The following is a 22,496-nucleotide window of genomic DNA, read 5'->3' as shown; positions in this document are numbered from 1 at the left end:
CAGGGTCCGTAGTGATGCCTTTAGCACTGAGATATGGTGCCTTAAACCACTGCGCCACTTGGGAGCCCACTAAATGTAAACATGTACAAGCTTCCTTTTTTTTACTCTGGCATTTAGGTTAATATTGTATAGTAACTACAATGTTGTTGATCCATCCTTGATCCAGCCAATAAACTGTTTTAAAGTTGCCATTGGCTCATGGTGAAATCCCTGAGCGGTTTCCTTCCACTCTGGCAACTGAGTTGGGAAGGATGCCTATCTTTGTAGTGACTGGGTGTATTGATTTTTTTATTTTATTTATTTCACCTTTATTTAACCAGGTAGGCAAGTTGAGATCAAGTTCTCATTTACAACTGCGACCTGGCCAAGATAAAGCATAGCAGTTCGACACATATAACAACACAGAGTTACACATGGAATAAACAAACATACAGTCAATAAGACAGTAGAAAAATAAGTCTATATACAATGTGAGCAAATGAGGTGAGATAAGGGAGGTAAAGGCAATAAATAGGCCATGGTGACGAAGTAAATACAATATAGCAACTAAAACACTGAAATGGCAGATTTGACAGTAGATGAGTGTGCAAAGTAGAAATACTGGGACGCAAAGGAGCAAAATAAATAAATACAATAGGGGAAGAGGTAATTATATGGGCTATGTACAGGTGCAGTGATCTGTGAGCTGCTCTGACAGCTGGTGCTTAAAGCTAGTGAGGGAGATAAGTGTTTCCAGTTTCAGAGATTTTTGTAGTTCGTTCCAGTCATTGGCAGCAGAGAACTGGAAGAGAGGCGGCCAAAGGAGGAATTGGCTTTGGGGGTGACAAGTGAGATATACCTGCTGGAACGCGTGCTACGGGTGGGTGCAGCTATGGTGACCAGCGAGCAGAGATAAGGCAGGACTTTACCTAGCAGGGTCTCGTAGATGACCTGGAGCCAGTGGGTTTGGCGACGAGTATGAAGCGAGGGCCAGCCAACGAGAGCATACAGGTCGCAGTGGTGGGTAGTATATGGGGCTTTGGTGACAAAACAGATGGCACTGTGATAGACTGCATCCAATTTGTTGAGTAGGGTGTTGGAGGCTATTTTGAAAATGACATCGCCAAAGTCGAGGATCGGTAAGATGGTCAGTTTTACGATGGTATGTTTGGCAGCATGAGTGAAGGATGCTTTGTTGCGAAATAGGAAGCCGATTCTAGATTTAACTTTGGATTGGAGATGTTTTATGCGAGTCTGGAAGGAGAGTTTAGAGTCTAACCAGACACCTAGGTATTTATAGTTGTCCACATATTCTAAGTCAGAACCGTCCAGAGTAGTGATGCTGGACGGGCGGGCAGGAGCAGGCAGCGATCGGTTGAAGAGCATGCATTTAGTTTTACTTGTATTTAAGAGCAGTTGGAGGCCACGGAAGGAGAGTTGTGTGGCATTGAAGCTCGTCTGGAGGGTTGTTAACACAGTGTCCAAAGAGGGGCCAGAAGTATACAGAATGGTGCCGTAGTAAAATGCTTATTGAAATTCTCAATTATAGTGGATTTATCGGTGGTGACAGAGTTTCCTATCCTCAGTGCAGTGGGCAGCTGGTAGGAGGTGTTCTTATTCTCCATGGACTTTACAATGTCCCAGAACTTTTTCGAGTTTGTGTTGCAGGAAGCAAATTTCTGCTTGAAAAAGCTAGCCTTGGCTTTTCTAACTGCCTGTGTATATTGGTTTCTAACTTCCCTAAAAAGTTGCATTTCACGGGGGCTGTTCGATGCTAATGCAGAACGCCACAGGATGTTTTTGTGTTGGTTAAGGGCAGTCAGGTCTGGAGAGAACCAACGGCTATATCTGTTCCTGGTTCTACATTTCTTGAATGGGGCATGCTTATTTAAGATGGTGAGGAAGGCATTTAAAAAAAATAACCAGGCATCCTCTACTGACGGGATGAGGTCAATATCCTTCCAGGATACCCGGGCCAGGTCGATTAGAAAGGCCTGCTCGCTGAAGTGTTTCAGGGAGCATTTGACTGATGAGTGGAGGTCGTTTGACCGCAGACCCATTACGGATGCAGGCAATGAGGCTGATACACCATCCAAAGTGTAATTAATAACTTCACCATGCTCAAAGGGCTAATCAATGTCTGCTTTTTTATTTTAACACATCTACCAATAGGTGCCCTTCTTTGCAAGGCATTGGAAAATCTCTCCGGTCTTTGTGGTTGAATCTGTGTTTGAAATTCACTGCTCGACTGATGGACCTTACAGACAATTGTATATGTGAGGCACAGAGATGAGGTAGTCATTGAAAAATCATGTTAAGCACTATTATTGCAGTCCATGCAACTTATTATGTAACTTGCTCATTCCACCATTGGTGTGCCAAGAGAACATCTTTGACTGGGCTGTACGTGAGCTGACCCCCATAGGATTGGGAGGGCCAAGAGACCAGAGGTGACAGAATGGAGTGCTCGGGTTGAGGTGTAGGGTTTGAGCATTGGCTGAAAGTAGAGAGGGGCAGTTCCCCTTGCTGCTCCGTAGGCAAGTAAAGGGGTCTTGAAGTGGATGCAAGCTTCTACTGGAAGCCAGTGGAGTGTGCGGAGGAGCGGGGTGACACGGGAGAACATGGGAAGGTTGAACACTAGGCGAGCTGCAGCGTTCAGGATAAGTTGCATGGGTTTGATGGCAAAAGCGGGGAGCCCAGCCAACAGAGAGTTGCAGTAGTCCATACGGGAGATGACAAGTGCCTGGATTAGGACCTTGGATTTGAATGGTGAACAAAGAATTTAGCAGCAGGTTGCTGCTGACAACAAGGCTGAAACAATGAATGAATGGGGTAGGCCTAATCTCCATGTATTGACTCTAGTTTACCTGCAGATGTCCCTAGGACGTTACTGTTCAATATTTGGTTTCATTCACACAGTTCATTGCTTTGAAAGATTTCCCTCAGAAATAAATACAACTCATGTAGGTCAGTGATTTTCCTGCTCCGGGGAGAGGCTGTCACTAAGCGCTGGCCTAGGATCAGATTACCCCAACACGGTCTAAACCTTAGCCTTAACAGCTTGTAAATTAAACATGGCCTGTATCAGCTCAGAGAGGAGACCAAGTATGAAATAATGAAAATAATAATGAATAAAACAGGGCTGAAGAGGCATCCAAATATTTACAGGATCCTAAAGCACTCATTCAAGGAATGTAGGGCAAATATCAACAGTACCGATCAAGCCTCCATCGATAACAACCTTGTCATCTTATGATGAAGTTGTGTCTCCAATAAACTACCTAAGAGACTGCCTGAGAACTCATTTGATCACTTTTATAAGCATGAGGTTTAAAGTTATATGGAGAATGAGAAATCAATTGTGAGTGTGACCAAGCAAATCATAATGAATCCACTCTTTGTACTGAAATGATCTGAGATCCACTGAGATCCATGGTCATCTGAATCAGGGTTAGTTGGCAGCTGGGGTGAAAGAAGAGCAATTACGATAGAGGAAACCAAGTCTAGATTTAACTTTAGCCTGCAGCTTTGATATGTGCTGAGAGAAGGACAGTGTATTGTCTAGCCATACTCCCGAGTACTTGTATGAGGTGACTACCTCAAGCTCTAAACCCTCAGAGGTAGTAATCACACCTGTGGGGAGAGGGGCATTCTTCTTACCAAACCATATTACCTTTGTTTTGGAGGTGTTCAGAACTAGGTTAAGGACAGAGAAAGCTTGTTGGACACAAAGAAAGCTTTGTTGTAGAGCGTTTAATACAAAATTCGGGGAGGGGCCAGCTGAGTATAAGACTATCATCTGCATATAAATGGATGAGAGAGCTTCCAACTGCCTGAGCTATGTTGTTGATGTAAATTGAGAAGAGCGTGGGGCCTAGACTCGAGCCTTGGGGTACACCCTTGGTGACAGGCAGTGACTGAGACAGCAGATGTTCTGACTTTTTACACTGCACTCTTTGAGAGAGGTAGTTAGCAAACCAGGCCAAAGACCCCTCATGGTCTACCGTATCAAAAGATTTGGCCAAGTCAATAAAAATAGCAGCACAACATTTCTTAGAATCAAGTGCAATGGTGACATCATTGATGACCTTTAAGGTTGCTGTGTCACATCCATAACCTGAGCGGAAACCAAATTGCACACCAGAGAGAATACTATAGACATTATTATTGGTAATTCTGTCACTATCACTAGCCTGTTCAACCTCTCTTTTGTATCGTCTGAGATTCCCAAAGATTGGAACGCTGCCGCGGTCATCCCCCTCTTCAAAGGGGAGACACTCTAGATCCAAACTGCTACAGACCTATATCTATCCTACCCTGCCTTTCTAAGGTCTTCAAAAGCCAAGTTATCAAACAGATTACCGACCATTTCGAATCCCACCGTACCTTCTCCGCTATGCAATCTGGTGTCAGAGCTAGTCATGGGTGCACCTCAGCCACGCTCAAGGTCCTAAACGATATCATAACCACCATCGATAAGAGACATTACTGTGCAGCCGTATTCATCGACCTGGCCAAGGCTTTCGACTCTGTCAATCACCACATTCTTATTGGCAGACTTAACAGCCTTTGTTTCTCAAATGATTGCCTTGTCTGGTTCACCAACTACTTCTCTGATAGAGTTCAGTGTGTCAAATCGGAGGGCCTGTTGTCCGGACCTCTGGCAGTCTCTATGGGGGTGCCACAGGGTTCAATTCTCAGGCTGACTCTCTTCTCTGTATACATCAATGATGTCGCTCCTGCTGCTGGTGATTCTCTGATCCACCTCTACGCAGACGACACCATTCTGTATACATCTGGCCCTTCTTTGGACACTGTGTTAACTAACCTCCAGACGAGCTTCAATGCCATACAACTCTCCTTCCATGGCCTCCAACTGCTCTTAAATGCTAGTAAAACTAAATGCATGCTCTTCAACCGATCACTGCCCGCACCTGCCCGCCTGTCCAGCATCACTACTCTGGCTGGCTCCGACTTAGAATATGTGGATAACTACAAATACCTAGGTGTCTGGTTAGACTGTAAACTCTCCTTCCAGACTGTAAGGGCTTTGGTAGTCGCGTTTGTAGGAATGAGGCGCAGGAAGCAACGAACACAGGGAGTGGTGTTTTTAATAACACTTGAAGGAAAAAAAACAAAGTTCCCAAGCACAGGGGAATAAATACAATCAGCGACAATGCCAAGCCAACACGAACAAGACAGTCGACATACAACAATCAATCCCGCACAACAAGGAGCGGGCCAGCTAAACTAAATAGCCCCTCTAATGGCTAATTGACCACAGGTGTCCAAAATCAAAAAAGGGGAAAAGCAAAAGGGAATCGGTGGCAGCTAATAGGCCGGTGACGACGACCGCCGAGCGCCACCCGAGCAGGAGGGGGCGCCACCGTCGGTGGGAATCGTGACACAGACTCACATTAAGCATCTCCAATCCAAAATGAAATCTAGAATCGGCTTCCTATTTCGCAACAAAGCATCCTTCACTCATGCTGCCAAACATACCCTCGTAAAACTGACCATCCTACCGATCCTCGACTTCGGCGATGTCATCTTTAAAATAGCCTCCAAAACTCCACTCAACAAATGGGATGCAGTCTATCACAGTGCCATCAGTTTTGTCAACCAAAGCCCCATATACTACCCACCACTGCGACCTGTACGCTCTCGTTGGCTGGCCCTCGCTTCATACTCGTCGCCAAACCTACTGGCTCCAGGTCATCTACAAGTCATCTACAAGTCTCTGCTAGGTAAAGCCCCACCTTATCTTAGCTCACTGGTCACCATAGCAGCACCCACTCGTAGCACGCACTCCAGCAGGTATATCTCACTGGTCACCCCCAAAGCCAATTCCTCCTTTGGCCGCCTTTCCTTCCAGTTCTCTGCTGCCAATGACTGGAACGAACTGCAAAAACACTGAAGCTGGAGACTCATATCTCCCTCCTCAGCTTTAAGCACCAGAACCAGCTGTCAGAGCAGCTCACAGCTCACTGCACCTGTACATAGCCCATCTGTAATATAGCCCATCCAACTACCTCATCCCGATACTGTGTTTATTTATTTTTCTTGTTCCTTTGCACCCCAGTATCTCCACTTGCACATTCATCTTCTGCACATCTACCATTCCAGTGTTTAATTGCTATATTGTAATTACTTCGCCTATTTATTGCCTTAACTCCCCTATCTGCACTCACTGTATATAGACTTTTTGTTTTATTTTTTTTCTACTGTATTATTGACTGTATGTTTTGTTTATTCCATGTGTTGTTGTATGTGTCGAACTGCTATGCTTTAGCCAGGTCGCAGTTGCAAATGAGACTAAATAAAGGTAAAAAAATAACATAAAAGATACATTGTTGGAGAATAGCCTGTAAATGATTTGTATTGGTTATTATTTATTTAATTCCCTGGTTTTTAAGAAATGCATTTTCTTTGATCGGTATTTTTTGTAGGCCAACATCTCTGTCATAAGGCCTATTTTTATTTTACTAGGCAAGTCAGTTAAGAACAAATTCTCAATGCCTTGCCTTGTTCAGGGGCAGAACGAGAGAAAGATTCGATCTTGCAACCTTTCAGTTACTAGTCCAAACCTCTAACCACTAGGCTACGCTGCCGCCCCATGACACTGTTATGGATAAGACAGGGCAAAGAGCAGTCTATGGATGATGGACACAAGAGTAATCAAAAACCGCTATTTAGGCCTAGGTAAAATAACACATGCGACTCAGGCTGCATAGTCGACTCGTGTAGCCCAGTCTCTTGACGTGGTTGCAAGCACTTTCTGGGGAAGAGAATAGTTCAGGGTTGAACAGAACCCGAGACAATGCAAGGGAGAGTGAACTCTGATGTGCTTGCTTTCGCGCTCCTTGTTTCATTCCCGCGTGGTTTGTGTTGGCTGCATGTTTCCGTGGCAGCGACAAAGTAGCTCGTCGTTGCATTGAGTGAGAAACTACAGTCAAAGGAAGAGCCCGTAGCATTTGCTTACATTTTTTCACATCCTAAGAGAGGACACCGCAACATAAAGCTAAGCCTTATTAAAGGAGACTGGTATGCCAACACAGAAGCGTGAGGAACAGCACATTTTCGCCTAGCAGCCGTCGCAAGAACGGACCTGACCCTCGCTTTTTTTATATTAGATAAACCTCGTTTTTTTGTTTGTTTTAGTTTGAGAAAGCTGCAGTTTAAGCAATTTGACCGTTTTATTACCGCCCACTATTGAAAGCAACATCTGCTTGGCAGATTTTCAATCGAATCTCATGTATTTCGGTGAGGGCATATCCTAGTTAGGTCCTGTTTTATGCTTTTCTTTACCCACGTCCTGTCCCAAATAAAAAAAAGGAGAGGCTAGTTTTTGAACGCTGCTCGTGAGAAATTCATAGTTAAGATTCCATTCGTTCCGATGTGACAAGACAAGTCACAGTGGTCATCTGTTTTCAAGGCAATCCACATGCATTGCCAAATTCTGCGTTTTTATTAGCTAAAGCTTTGGCGGTCATAACTTGTTAGACAGGCTACATTGTAAAAAAAAAATATATATAAAAGAGACTCATCAAAGAAGATGTTGCTTAAGGAGTACAGGATATGCATGCCGCTGACTGTTGAGGAGGTAAGTGTATAAAATTTTTTTTGTCTAACATTGTAACGTTAGCATGCAGTTATCTATCATTGCCATTGTTTGATGATGTTTCATATTTATTTTGACTTAATGAGATATTGTCAAACAACATGCAACTTGCCTGTCAGCTAACTTTCTCGTGCGAGAAAAGGACAGATAGGAAGGGTGTAACATTTTAGAAAAATATATGTTTTGTCTTACAGTAAGCCTGCCTTACCTATAGCCTTCACCGTCAGTCTATTTGAAAGTAAATTCTATGTCATTATGTCATAGGTGCCATGTGTGATGAACACACACACAATATCTTCTTATTAGACGACACCTGAGAAAAACGATAGCTTTTAAGTAAATTCGTCACTTATAATCTGCGATGAACATATAAACACCCACTTACGTTTTCAGCAATCTAAAGTTGACTCGAACTTTATATTAAATAGTATATGAGTCTAGAGGCTACTGTTATTTATCAATAGCTTTGACACGGTACCACTGGATGGGGCTGTTGTAACTACCGTTTATAGCGTATAGCCAAGTAATGTATGGTGAATTCAAATCAATAAATCAAGAATGATGACACTGCAATATTGCACCATAACCATAATCTTATAGGCCACTGTTGTGAATATTCTTAATAATAGGTTGCTATCATTTGTGAACTATTTTGTAGGCCTAATGCTGTTTTAGGTTGCTGGTCTAGCATAATTCTGCTCCTCCTCGAGCACTGTTTGGTGCACAATGCTCGTCTTTATTCAAAGGAATGAGCAGCACCTCCCCTAAGAATCTGTTTAGTTACACTTCATTCTCAGCCAGTCATCTCTGCATCTGCATGCTTGTAGGTCTCGGTGACAAGGGGGGAATCATTCTTCTCTGATCAGTCAATGTGCCAGTTTGTCCTCCACTCCCACCGTTGCCGAGATAATATAGTTCTAGGCCTTAAAAGCTGTCATGCCCGTGAGGTCTTCAATGTAAATTGTGGTCATAACACCTTATGTTGTTGTCACTGATGTTGATTGCATTTCTGCGTTCCTCCTGCCTTCATCATTGCCACATTGTCCATTAGAAATGTTTGAGTGTTGATCGGTTTTCTTACAACACTGCTATTCCAGAAATTCAAATGTTTCTATAAGCCTATTCCATTGCCTTTTTTAATTCAACACAATACAAGCCTCCGGTCTCCTCAGAATTACAACCCAATGGAACTCATAAAAAAACATGTCCTTTCGATAAACTTCCTCAAAATTTAATAACGAGTATCAGCCAAAACACTTTATTTGGTATCAGCAGTTTCATAACAGAAGGACAGGTTCATAGGTTCATTGACTGAGGGCTCAGTTTCTCAGTTTGGCATTAAGCAAGACTTTGTCTTCCAGCGCGGGTTCAAATCAGCGTGGGTTCAAATCAGCACCCAGTTCGTCATTTCAACAGTCATTTTGACCTAGAGTATGGTCAAAGTGAAGACAGTGACTGAATCGTTTTTTTTGTTGTGAGTCTGGAAAGAGATTAAAAAGATAGGTTTGTGTGTTTTCTCTTCAATGATCTATTTATTACATCAGACACTAATAGCTTGCTGACTAATGTGCAAAATAGTGTCACTGAAGGCACTCAAGGTATGAAGGAGTACCTATTCCTAATAGGCCATTAGGACACGGAGCAGCACAACTGTAAGATGTAAGGAAGTAACATATTTTTTATACTTGCTTCTGAACTTTGTGTGTATAGCTCAACTAACATTGAGCCTGTACTATGATATGTAAGGGCAGAGATAATATAAAGAGAGAGCTATCTTTTGTCTCTTGAAGTTTTCTTGTCCCAGAGTCCACACATGTGAAGGAGTCATTGGAAGGGCACATAACGTTGTCAACAATGACAGTTGGCACCCATTCAGTTCTCACCTTGACGTCGAGAAGATTGCTTTCTTTCCTTCTCTCATTCAAATAAATGGTGCTTATCGTGACTGCGTATTGAGTTTGGAGTCGTCCATGTCCCTGATAACATGAATGGCTGCTTCCTGACCGGGGGAGGGCTGTATTCGCTTGGGGAGGAAGTGTCCTCAGGCCAGATATCTTCTCCGGCCAAGTCTGTTTTGTCTGAAAACCCCAGGGCCACCGGGTTAATGAAGTGTGTGTGTGTGTGTGTGTGTGTGTGGTAATGGGGACATGCGAGGTCACCCCTCTCTTTGCATTGTCTCTTTCTGGGAAGTGATTGGCCTGGCTCCGGCCTCTAGTGACATGTTACCTCAGCGTAGTGCAAATGGTAACACTGGAAATTTGACAAGTTATTATTGTGGAATTTTACAACTTGTTTTTACAGCACGTTTCAATTCACGAAAGCATGTACGTTCATGTGTTACTACTGTGGGTTGAAAATGTTTGGATAAGTTCCGTGAACCCCAACTCCTATCTTATCCCCCATACCAATCAGATCCTGTCATCCATAGACACAGATCTTGGATCAGCTTACCCACCCCAAATCCTAACCTTAACAATTAGGGAGGAAATTAAAAACTGACCTTGGCTCATATTCTAGGCCGTTAACGTCATGCTTTGTCATTTCCCATAGTAATTTATCAGCCACCACGCCTGTTTATTCCAGTCAGAGGATGGAATAGTGATTCATTTCAGAGGACACAGACCGACTAATGAACTCTCTCTCTCAAGATGTCACTCCTCCCATCTAGTTCCTACAGATCTGTTGGCACTTAAAAGGGTGATGATTCATCATTCTTATCTAGGGCAACACACCTGATTTACACCATTACTCAACACTTGCTAATGTTGCAGATATGTGATACTTGTGGGTGTATGATCTTCGGCATTTAGGCAAAATTCACCAAACGGCGTCTCTTATTTCCTGAGTCATTAGGAAATAAGATGAACTGACCTCAGAGCAGTGTCTAGGGCCAACTTCCACCTACGCCAGAAACCTGTTTCCTTTACCCTGAACAGTGATTCAGGATCATGGACATCTTTAGAAAGACATGCTGTGCATCCCAAACAGTATAGGGAATAGGATGCCATTTGTGATGCACCCGCAGGGAATCATTCAAACACACCTTGTGTGTTTCATTTCCCGTTGTCAAGGTTTTAAATTAGCTGAGATGCAGTTTTCTCTATCCCTTTCGGGGAAAAAAACAAAAATACGTTTCGCCGTGCTTGAAATTTCTCTGCTTTCCAGCTTCGGCAATAACTGAAGGGATTATAGCGCAGGTCTGACGGAAAAGCTTCTAATCCTCACTAATGCTAAGGTTGTGGATGGTATTCATTGCAAAAAAAAAAATAGAATTCAATTCCCTTTTCTGGTTTTGGGACATAAGCTCGTTTTCAGGACCATCTGTGTGAGTAAAGCCCAAAGGTGTAACAAGTGTCTATTTCTACCCCCTTTATCACCGAGCCATCTCACTCTCTGGCAGAGAAGGTTATTTCAGGTCGTGGACTATACGTGTTGGAATTTGAATATGGATGGCTGCTAGCCATCACAGGGAATGTACTCTATAGAAGTGGATGATAGAAGCTCATTTGTTTTTGTGTATGTTATGTTAGTTGGTGATGTGATATTCCCGAAACGGTGATATAGAACGCATCTGTGCCTGTTACAATTGCCTTTGCTAATTGACGTTGATGAAATTCTCTGCTGACCCTTTGAGAGGTCATCTGTCTTTCTGCTTTAGTGGCACACACACACACACACGCACGCGTTCACAATCACTCACTCCGTCAGTGTTGTGAGTAGGGCTGTGTGATCAAACATCATCCACGTGTTACCTTGTTTTCTGACGATTCATCATTAGCAGTCGTTTATGCGAAGTGATTTACAGTTCACACATTCAGTAAATATGTGACCCATGTGGGAATCAAACCTCATAACTTCTGTTGGAAGCGCTACGGTCCAACCATCAGAGCCAACAGAACCAATGCATTCCTGCTACGGTATACCCTAATGAACATGACCCTGGCTTCATTTGAACTAACATCCCCTGAAATGAACAAGGGGATTTCAGCTGGCTCCCATTCGGTGTGTCAAACGCTGCTCTCTGTGCCCCATCTGCTGTCTACGTTGAGTTAATCAGCCGCTCCTTTATCTGCCGTCTGAATTGGGATTGAGCCTCCCTCTACGCAAGCTGCTGCATTTGTCTGATTGCGGTCTTGTCCCAGCCTGGCGTAGAATACTACTCCCCTGGGCATTGCCAATCAGCCCTGTGCTGATAACTAGCCACCACCGTTGCGGTAATGTGAAGCAAGTGTTATGTGTTCCATTGGTGCAATGTTACTCAACAAATTAAAAAGGAGTGTATTGCAGGCATACAGTATTTTTTATATAGTTACCTCAAGGGACTACTTTGTCCAATGAGGCCCATGGGGGGGAGGGGGGGTTAATGTCTGGAAAGTAGTTCCGTGGCCTCAAGTTGTCTCATCATGATGTGTCTCCCTCCACATCAAGTTTCTGTAAATACTTTTGTTCAACTTCCTTTAAAGGCTCTTTAACTCGATGGCTTGCCATTGTTAGATCCCCCAGCCTGTTTCCATGACGCCGGGAGTTCATTTCACATCTCGCTGCGATGCTGCCGCTCCAGAGAGGAAAACAATAATAGAAACAGACATGAGGAGAGAGCGAGACAGATATAAGGAGACAATGGTAGACAGAGAGAGACAGAGAGCGACAGCGAGAGGCAGAGAGAGAGGATCGGGTTGAAATGGAAGTCAGTCTCTTTCATGGCTGTCGTCAGTTTACGGCACAAACTTGAAAAATATTATTCCCGTGGGTGTTTACTGTCAGGGTGAGATGAGAATAGCGATATTGTGAACATCACAAGGTGTTGTCAAGCGTGTTCAGAAGTGTAAGAACCAAATTACCCCCCCTCACTACTCAAAATAGGTTGTCTGTCTTTCTCGCTGCTTTTTGGGAGTGTTTTCTTTTTTTATTTCACCTTTATTTAACCAGGTAGGCCAGTTTAGAACAAGTTCTCATTTACAACTGCGACCTGGCCAAGATAAAGGAAAGCAGTGCGACAAAAACAACATAGTGTTACACATAAACAAACGTCGAGTCAATAACACAATAGAAAAATCTATGTACAGTGTGTGCAAATGTACAAACGTAGAAGAGTAAGGAGGTAGGAAATAAATAGGCCATAGAAGTGAAATAATTACAATTTAGCATTAACACTGGAGTGATAGACGTGCAGATGATGATGTGCAAGTAGAGATACTGGGGTGCAAAAGAGCAAGAGGATAAATAATATGGGGATGAGGTAGTTGGGTGTGCTAGTTACTGTGATCGGTAAGCTGCTCTGACAGTTGATGCTAAAAGTTAGAGAGGGAGATATAAGACTCCAGCTTCAGTGATTTTTGCAATTCGTTCCAGTCATTGGCAGCAGAGAACTGGAAGGAAAGGCGGCCAAAGGAAGTGTTGGCTTTGCAGTGAAATATACCTGCTGGAGCACGTGCTACGGGTGGGTGTTGCTATGGTGACCAGTCAGCTGAGATAAGGCGGGGCTTTACCTAGAAAAGATTTATAGATGACCTGGAGCCAGTGGGTTTGGTGACGAATATGTAGCGAGGGCCAGCCAACGAGAGCATACAGTTCGCAGTGGTGGGTAGTATATGGGGCTTTGGTGACAAAACGGATGGCACTGTGATAGACTGCATCCAGTTAGCTGAGTAGAGTGTTGGAGGCTATTTTGTAAATTACATCGCTGAAGTCAAGGATTGGTAGGATAGTCAGTTTTACAAGGGTATGTTTGGCAGCATTGGTGAAGGAAGCTTTGTTGCGAAATAGGAAGCCAATTCTAGATTTCAATTTGGATAGGAGATGCTTAATGCGAGTCTGGAAGGAGAGTTTACAATCTAACCAGACACCTAGGTATTTATAGTTGTCCACAAATTCTAAGTCAGAACCGTCCAGAGTAGTGATGCTAGTCGGGCGGGAGGGTGCGGGCGGCAATCGGTTGAAGAGCATGCATTTAGTTTTACTAGCATTTAAAAGCAGTGTGTCCTGAGGCTGTGTGTATAAAGCGTCTCAGATTAGGAAAACCGATGGTCATTTCCATGTACAAGGATCCATGAGCACCAACCAGTTTATAGGAGCATATCAAATTTGGAAAGAAAGGTATTGATATATTTTTCAACCATTTTTTGTTCCTGAAAATTTGGAACAAGCAGACTTTGATTTCTGGTCACACAGATGGAAAATGGGTCTTAAAAAACGTATACTAGATTAAGTCTTAATAAGGTATGCTGAACTAAAATATGAACGCAACATGCAACAATTTCAAAGGTTTTACAGAGTTACAGTTCATAGAAGGAAATCAGTCAATTGAAATACACGCATTAGGCCTTAATCTATGGATTTCACATGACTGGGCAGGGGCACAGCCATGGGTGGGCCTAGGAGGGCATAGGCCCATCCACTTGGGAGCCAAGTCCACCCAATGGGGAGCCAGGCCCAGCCAATCAGAATCATTTTTTTCCACACAAAAGGGCTTTATTACAGACATAAATAATCCTCAGCACCCCCCCTTCCCCTCCTCAGACGATCCCGAAGGTGAAGAAGCCAGCTGTGGAAGTCCTGGGCTGGCGTGGGTGGTTACACGTGGTTGTGAAGCGGGTTGGATATACTGCCAAATATTCAAATTCTTATTAAATTCTCTGTTGGAGATTCCTGCAGTCAACATGCCAATTGCATGCTCCCCAAAAACTTGAGACATCTGTGGCATTTTGGTGTGTGACAAAACAGCATATTTCAGAGCTGCCTTTTATTGTCCCAAAGACAAGGTGGACTTGTGTAATGATCATGCTGTTTCATCAGCTTGTTGATATGCCACACATGTCAGGTGGATTAATTATCTTGACAAAGGAGAAATGCTCACTAACAGGGATGTAAACAAATTTGTGGACAAAATCTGAGAGAAATAAGCTTTTTGTGCATATGGAACATTTCTGGGATCATTTATTTCAGCTCATGTTGTGTTTTTTTAAATATTTTTGTTCGGTATAGAAATACATCAAAACTCAATAATGTTGATTAAGGACCCTGCCAACTAATATCAACATTTTATATTTAATTTTGCAAAAATAGTTTGCTTTCTGTACGTTGGAAAAAATATATTAAATATTGAAAAAATAGTGTCTTGTCATTCTGTTACCAAAAACCCACATATCTTTAAGATATTTTCTAATTTCTCTCCCTCGTGAGGAGGGAGGATGATGAAAGTTCACAGAAGTAACGAGGAAAGGTAGACCTACCCATTAATTATAGTGTTATATACTGATATAATTATGTTTATGAATTATTAAGTGTTTAAAACGCATCACTCCAAATCGGTAACAGTGACCGAAAATCTGTAATAGAATGACTGCAATTGAATTAGCCACAATGGAGAAATCATAGTAGTCACAAACCACAGTTACAGTAGAGTACAGTAGAACAAGGAGAGTACAGTAGAGCAAGGAGAGTAGAGTACAGTAGCGCAAGTAGAGTACAGTAGAGCAAGGAGAGTACAGTAGAGCAAGCACAGTAGAGTATAGTAGAGCACAGTAGCGCAAGTAGAGCAAGTACAGTAGAGTACAGTAGCGCAAGTAAAGTACAGTAGCGCAAGTAGAGTACAGTAGCGCAAGAACAGTAGAGCAAGCACAGTAGAGCAAGTACAGTCGAGTACAGTAGAGCAAGTAGAGTACAGTAGAACAAGCACAGTAGAGTACAGTAGAGCAAGCACAGTAGAGCAAGTACAGTCGAGTACAGTAGAGCAAGTAGAGTACAGTAGAGCAAGCACAGTAGAGCAAGAACAGTAGAGTACAGTAAAGCAAGCACAGTAGAGTACAGTAAAGCAAGCACAGTAGAGTACAGTTGAGCAAGCACAGTAGAGCAAGTACAGTAGAGCGAGTACAGTAGAGTACAGTAGAGCAAGCACAGTAGAGCAAGTACAGTAGGGTACAGTAGAGCAAGTAGAGTACAGTAGAACAAGCACAGTAGAGTACAGTAGAGCAAGCACAGTAGAGCAAGCACAGTAGAGCAAGCACAGAGTACAGTAGAGCAAGGAGAGTACAGTAGAGCAAGCACAGTAGAGTATAGTAGAGTACAGTAGCGCAAGTACAGTAGAGTACAGTAGCGCAAGTAGAGTACAGTAGAGCAAGCACAGTAGAGTACAGTTGAGCAAGCACAGTTGAGCAAGTACAGTAGAGTACAGTAGAGCAAGTACAGTAGAGTACAGTAGCGCAAGTAGAGTACAGTAGAGCAAGTACAGTAGGGCACAGTTGAGCAAGCACAGTAGAGCAAGTACAGTAGAGTACAGTAGAGCAAGCACAGTAGAGTACAGTAGAGCAAGTAGAGTACAGTAGAGCAAGTGGAGTACAGTAGCGCAAGAACAGTAGAGCAAGCACAGTAGAGCAAGCACAGTAGAGTACAGTAGAGCAAGAACAGTAGAGCAAGTACAGTAGAGTACAGTAGAGTACAGTAGAGCAAGCACAGTAGAGTACAGTTGAGCAAGCACAGTAGAGCAAGTACAGTAGAGTACAGTTGAGCAAGCACAGTAGAGCAAGTACAGTAGAGTACAGTTGAGCAAGCACAGTAGAGCAAGTACAGTAGAGTACAGTAGAGCAAGCACAGTAGAGTACAGTAGAGCAAGCACAGTAGAGTACAGTAGAGCAAGTACAGTAGAGTACAGTAGAGCAAGCACAGTAGAGTACAGTTGAGCAAGCACAGTAGAGCAAGTACAGTAGAGTACAGTAGAGTACAGTAGAGCAAGTACAGTAGGGTACAGTAGAGCAAGTAGAGTACAGTAGAACAAGCACAGTAGAGTACAGTAGAGCAAGCACAGTAGAGCAAGTACAGTCAAGTACAGTATAGCAAGTAGAGTACAGTAGAGCACAGTAGAGCAAGCACAGTAGAGCAAGTGGAGTACAGTAGAGCAAGCACAGTAGAGTATAGTAGAGTACAGTAGCGCAAGTAGAGCAAGTACAGTAGAGTACAGTAGCGCAAGTAGAGTACAGTAGCGCAAGAACAGTAGAGCAAGCACAGTAGAGCAAGTACAGTAGAGTACAGTAGAGTACAGTAGAGCAAGCACAGTAGAGTACAGTTGAGCAAGCACAGTAGAGGAAGTACAGTAGAGTACAGTAGAGTACAGTAGAGCAAGCACAGTAGAGTACAGTAGAGCAAGTACAGTAGGGTACAGTAGAGCAAGTAGAGTACAGTAGAACAAGCACAGTAGAGTACAGTAGAGCAAGCACAGTAGAGCAAGTACAGTCGAGTACAGTAGAGCAAGTAGAGTACAGTAGAGCAAGCACAGTAGAGCAAGCACAGAGTACAGTAGAGCAAGTGGAGTACAGTAGAGCAAGCACAGTAGAGTATAGTAGAGTACAGTAGCGCAAGAACTGTATAGCAAGCACAGTAGAGCAAGCACAGTAGAGTACAGTAGAGCAAGAACATTAGGGCACAGTAGAGCACAGTAGAGCGAGTACAGTAGAGCAAGAACGGTAGAGTACAGTAGAGCAAGAACAGTAGAGTACAGTAAAGCAAGCACAGTAGAGTACAGTAGAGCAAGAACATTAGGGCACAGTAGAGCACAGTAGAGCGAGTATAGTAGAGCAAGAACAGTAGAGTACAGTAGAGTACAGTAAAGCAAGCACAGTAGAGTACAGTTGAGCAAGCACAGTAGAGCAACTACAGTAGAGTACAGTAGAGCAAGCACAGTATATTACAGTAGAGCAAGCACAGTAGGGTACAGTAGAGCAAGTACAGTAGGGTACAGTAGAGCAAGTAGAGTAGAGTAGAGCAAGTAGAGTACAGTAAAGCAAGCACAGTAGAGCAAGTAGAGTACAGTAGAGCAAGCACAGTAGAGTACAGTAGAGTACAGTAGAGCAAGTAGAGTACAGTAGAGCAAGTAGAGTACAGTAGAGCAAGCACAGTAGAGCAAGCACAGTAGAGCAAGCACAGTAGAGTACAGTAGAGCAAGCACAGTAGAGTACAGTAGAGCAAGTAGAGTACAGTAGAGCAAGTACAGTAGAGCAAGCACAGTAGAGCAAGTAGAGTACAGTAGAGTAAGTACAGTAGAGCAAGTAGAGTACAGTAGAGCAAGTAGAGTACAGTAGAGCAAGTACAGTAGAGCAAGTAGAGTACAGTAGAGCAAGTACAGTAGAGCAAGTAGAGTACAGTAGAGCAAGTAGAGTACAGTAGAGCAAGTACAGTCGAGCAAGTAGAGTACAGTAGAGCAAGTAGAGTACAGTAGAGCAAGCACAGTAGAGTACAGTAGAGTACAGTAGAGCAAGTAGAGTACAGTAGAGCAAGTAGAGTACAGTAGAGCAAGCACAGTAGAGCAAGCACAGTAGAGCAAGCACAGTAGAGTACAGTAGAGCAAGTACAGTAGAGCAAGTACAGTACAGTAGAGTGAGTACAGTAGAGCGAGTATAGTAGAATGAGTACAGTAGAGTACAGTAGAGCAAGCACAGTAGAGCAAGTACAGTAGAGCAAGTACAGCAGGGTACAGTAGAGCAAGTAGATTACAGTAGAGCAAGCACAGTAGAGCAAGTACAGTCGAGTACAGTAGAGCAAGTAGAGTACAGTAGAGCAAGTAGGGTACAGTAAAGCAAGCACAGTAGAGTACAGTAGAGCAAGTAGAGTACAGTAGAGCAAGCACAGTAGAGCAAGTACAGTAAAGTAGAGCAAGTACAGTACAGTAGAGCAAGTAGAGCACAGTAGAGCAAGTACAGTAGAGCAAGTACAGTAGAGCAAGTACAGTACAGTAGAGTAGAGCAAGCACAGTAGAGTACAGTAGAGCAAGCACAGTAGAGCAAGTACAGTAGAGTACAGTAGAGCAAGTACAGTAGAGTACAGTAGAGCAAGCACAGTACAGTAGAGCAAGTAGAGTACAGTAGAGCAAGCACAGTAGAGCAAGTACAGTAGAGTACAGTAGAGCAAGCACAGTAGAGCAAGTAGAGTACAGTAGAGCAAGCACAAGTAGAGTACAGTAGAGCAAGTACAGTAGAGTACAGTAGAGCAAGCACAGTAGAGTACAGTAGAGCAAGCACTGTAGAGTACAGTAGAGCAAGCAGTCGAGTACAGTAAGTAGAGTACAGTAGAGCAAGCACAGTAGAGTACAGTAGAGTAGTTTGGTAGAGGTGTGGTGGGGCTGCCACACTGGGTGTCTGGAGAGGTGTTGTTGTGGAAGAATAAGTGCCTTTCTCAAGGGCACAATGACAGGCAATGGCATCTAGGATTTGAACTGGCAAACCATCCGGTTGCTGGCTTGCCTCTAATTGCTAGGCTACCTGCTGCCCCCTGTACTGGGCTGTGCGGTACTGTAGTCCACTGTGCTCTACTGTGCTGTGCTGTGAAGTCCAAACTTGTGAAACATAGACGTCAATGATTGGTACCGATTTGGTCCTGTCTGAACCAACCAAATTTGGTCTTGTTTGGGTCAGAGCTCATTAGAATAAGGAGGATATTGCATTTTTCTAACTTTTGTGTACATAATTAGGATCCATCACCATGAAGAGAGGGACATTCATAATGATGCATTTCTGTGTAGTACAGATCAAGGATCTATGATGTCATTCTGTTACCGGGTGTTGATCCACTTCACTGACTGTAGTTCAACTCAAGTTGTCAGGTCATAGCGGACACCCCATTCTGCAGACATCTTTGAATCTTAATTCAAAGTAGATATTTAACAGTTTTTGGAAAACGTGGTCACACAAAAAACTGAGGGAGATTTTGTGTTTTATTGACATTTTCAGTGGCAATTGTTAAAAGTAGACTTCTGCATATAAGTGTTCAACTTTGTAATCAATGGTTTTTCCTTGGCATACATTTTAAAGTGAAAAAGTGAGTTTCAGCATCACTCTGTTACCATGGAATTGCCCTGATTTTAAGATCATTTTGGCCTTTTAGATCACAATGAATAAGATTATATGGACAGGGGAGATCTGATCCGAGATCAGTTTAGCCTTTTAGATCACAATGAATAAGATTATATGGACAGGGGAGATCTGATCCTAGATCAGTTTAGCCTTTTAGATCACAATGAATAAGATTATATGGACAGGGGAGATCTGATCCGAGATCAGTTTAGCCTTTTAGATCACAATGAATAAGATTATATGGACAGGGGAGATCTGATCCGAGATCGGTTTAGCCTTTTAGATCATAATGAATACGATTAAATGGACAGGGAGGGACCTGATCCTAGATCAGCACACCTACTCTGAGAAGCTTGACACATACAGCGCCTGGTTTGAAATTGTCCATTTAATAGTTAATTGTGGATATTCAATGTTGTGTTGATGATGAGGAAATGAACCTAACATTTTTCCATGGGTGGATCGGTGCAAGACACAGTTGTCATCTAGTGTAGATGACAGTGTTGTGATTTGATAAGATGCCATTTGTTGCTATTTGCTGCTCCAGCAGAAGTACCATCATGGCTTTTGATAGACCGTTATCCACGGATGAGGCCTCCTCTCATTTCCTCGATGGTGTGTGTGTCTGTGTGTGTGTGAGCGTAGCCTACGGAAGGCTGTTCCATAACCCCACTGCAACATGAGATCGTCACGCATTGCTGACAGTCACTCTCTCTTCCTTGGACAGAAGCCATTTCAATTAACTGTAGAGCGAACACACACACACACACACACACACACACACACACACACACACACACACTATCACGTATGTTTGTACTTCAGTTTATTTAGTAAATACTTTCTTAACACTTATTTTTCTTAAAACTGCCTTGTTGGTTAAGGGATTGTAAGTAAGCTTTTCACTGTAAGGTTGTATTCGGCGCATGTGACAAATCCGATTTGATTTAATTCTCACAGATGCACATTCTTGTGGTTTCCCTACTCTGTCCATTCATCCTACAGTAGCTGTGGTCTGTCTTTAGCGTTTCCCTACTCTGTCCATTCATCCTACAGTAGCTGTGGTCTGTCTTTAGCGTTTCCCTACTCTCTCCATTCATCCTACAGTAGCTGTGGTCTGTCTTTAGCGTTTCCCTACTCTGTCCATTCATCCTACAGTAGCTGTGGTCTGTCTTTAGCTTTTCCCTACTCTGTCCATTCATCCTACAGTAGCTGTGGTCTGTCTTTAGCGTTTCCCTACTCTCTCCATTCATCCTACAGTAGCTGTGGTCTGTCTTTAGCGTTTCCCTACTCTCTCCATTCATCCTACAGTAGCTGTGGTCTGTCTTTAGCGTTTCCCTACTCTGTCCATTCATCCTACAGTAGCTGTGGTCTGTCTTTAGCGTTTCCCTACTCTCTCCATTCATCCTACTGTAGCTGTGGTCTGTCTTTAGCGTTTCCCTACTCTGTCCATTCATCCTACAGTAGCTGTGGTCTGTCTTTAGCGTTTCCCTACTCTGTCCATTCATCCTACAGTAGCTGTGGTCTGTCTTTAGCGTTTCCCTACTCTCTCCATTCATCCTACAGTAGCTGTGGTCTGTCTTTAGCGTTTCCCTACTCTCTCCATTCATCCTACAGTAGCTGTGGTCTGTCTTTAGCGTTTCCCTACTCTGTCCATTCATCCTACAGTAGCTGTGGTCTGTCTTTAGCGTTTCCCTACTCTCTCCATTCATCCTACAGTAGCTGTGGTCTGTCTTTAGCGTTTCCCTACTCTGTCCATTCATCCTACAGTAGCTGTGGTCTGTCTTTAGCGTTTCCCTACTCTGTCCATTCATCCTACAGTAGCTGTGGTCTGTCTTTAGCGTTTCCCTACTCTGTCCATTCATCCTACAGTAGCTGTGGTCTGTCTTTAGCGTTTCCCTACTCTGTCCATTCATCCTACAGTAGCTGTGGTCTGTCTTTAGCGTTTCCCTACTCTGTCCATTCATCCTACTGTAGCTGTGGTCTGTCTTTAGCGTTTCCCTACTCTCTCCATTCATCCTACAGTAGCTGTGGTCTGTCTTTAGCGTTTCCCTACTCTCTCCATTCATCCTACTGTAGCTGTGGTCTGTCTTTAGCGTTTCCCTACTCTCTCCATTCATCCTACTGTAGCTGTGGTCTGTCTTTAGCGTTTCCCTACTCTGTCCATTCATCCTACAGTAGCTGTGGTCTGTCTTTAGCGTTTCCCTACTCTCTCCATTCATCCTACAGTAGCTGTGGTCTGTCTTTAGCGTTTCCCTACTCTCTCCATTCATCCTACAGTAGCTGTGGTCTGTCTTTAGCGTTTCCCTACTCTCTCCATTCATCCTACAGTAGCTGTGGTCTGTCTTTAGCGTTTCCCTACTCTGTCCATTCATCCTACAGTAGCTGTGGTCTGTCTTTAGCGTTTCCCTACTCTGTCCATTCATCCTACAGTAGCTGTGGTCTGTCTTTAGCGTTTCCCTACTCTGTCCATTCATCCTACAGTAGCTGTGGTCTGTCTTTAGCGTTTCCCTACTCTGTCCATTCATCCTACAGTAGCTGTGGTCTGTCTTTAGCGTTTCCCTACTCTGTCCATTCATCCTACAGTAGCTGTGGTCTGTCTTTAGCGTTTCCCTACTCTCTCCATTCATCCTACAGTAGCTGTGGTCTGTCTTTAGCGTTTCCCTACTCTCTCCATTCATCCTACTGTAGCTGTGGTCTGTCTTTAGCGTTTCCCTACTCTCTCCATTCATCCTACAGTAGCTGTGGTCTGTCTTTAGCGTTTCCCTACTCTCTCCATTCATCCTACAGTAACTGTGGTCTGTCTTTAGCGTTTCCCTACTCTCTCTATTCATCCTACTGTAGCTGTGGTCTGTCTTTAGCGTTTCCCTACTCTCTCCATTCATCCTACAGTAGCTGTGGTCTGTCTTTAGCGTTTCCCTACTCTGTCCATTCATCCTACAGTAGCTGTGGTCTGTCTTTAGCGTTTCCCTACTCTCTCCATTCATCCTACAGTAGCTGTGGTCTGTCTTTAGCGTTTCCCTACTCTCTCCATTCATCCTACTGTAGCTGTGGTC

At 43.5% G+C, this 22,496-nt stretch overlaps 1 protein-coding gene across 2 annotated transcripts in view; it reads left to right on the top strand.

Moving 5' to 3' along the window:
* The first annotated feature begins 6,635 nt into the window (after nt 1–6,635).
* LOC115208592 (cytoplasmic phosphatidylinositol transfer protein 1) overlaps nt 6,636–22,496 on the top strand; it is a 96,781-nt gene continuing 80,920 nt past the window's right edge. Inside the window, exon 1 of one of the 2 annotated variants that reach the window (XM_029776771.1) lies at nt 6,636–7,582. In XM_029776771.1, coding sequence (XP_029632631.1) covers nt 7,535–7,582 — 48 coding nt within the window. In that variant the 5' untranslated portion in view covers nt 6,636–7,534. The remainder of the gene's footprint in view (nt 7,583–22,496) is intronic. The other variant, XM_029776772.1, reaches the window with a different exon arrangement.

The sequence above is a fragment of the Salmo trutta genome, chromosome 14 (assembly GCF_901001165.1).
Source record: "Salmo trutta chromosome 14, fSalTru1.1, whole genome shotgun sequence".
Lineage (NCBI taxonomy): Eukaryota > Metazoa > Chordata > Actinopteri > Salmoniformes > Salmonidae > Salmo > Salmo trutta.
Note: the sequence above shows the minus strand (reverse complement) of the source record. Positions and strands in the feature narration are given on the sequence as shown.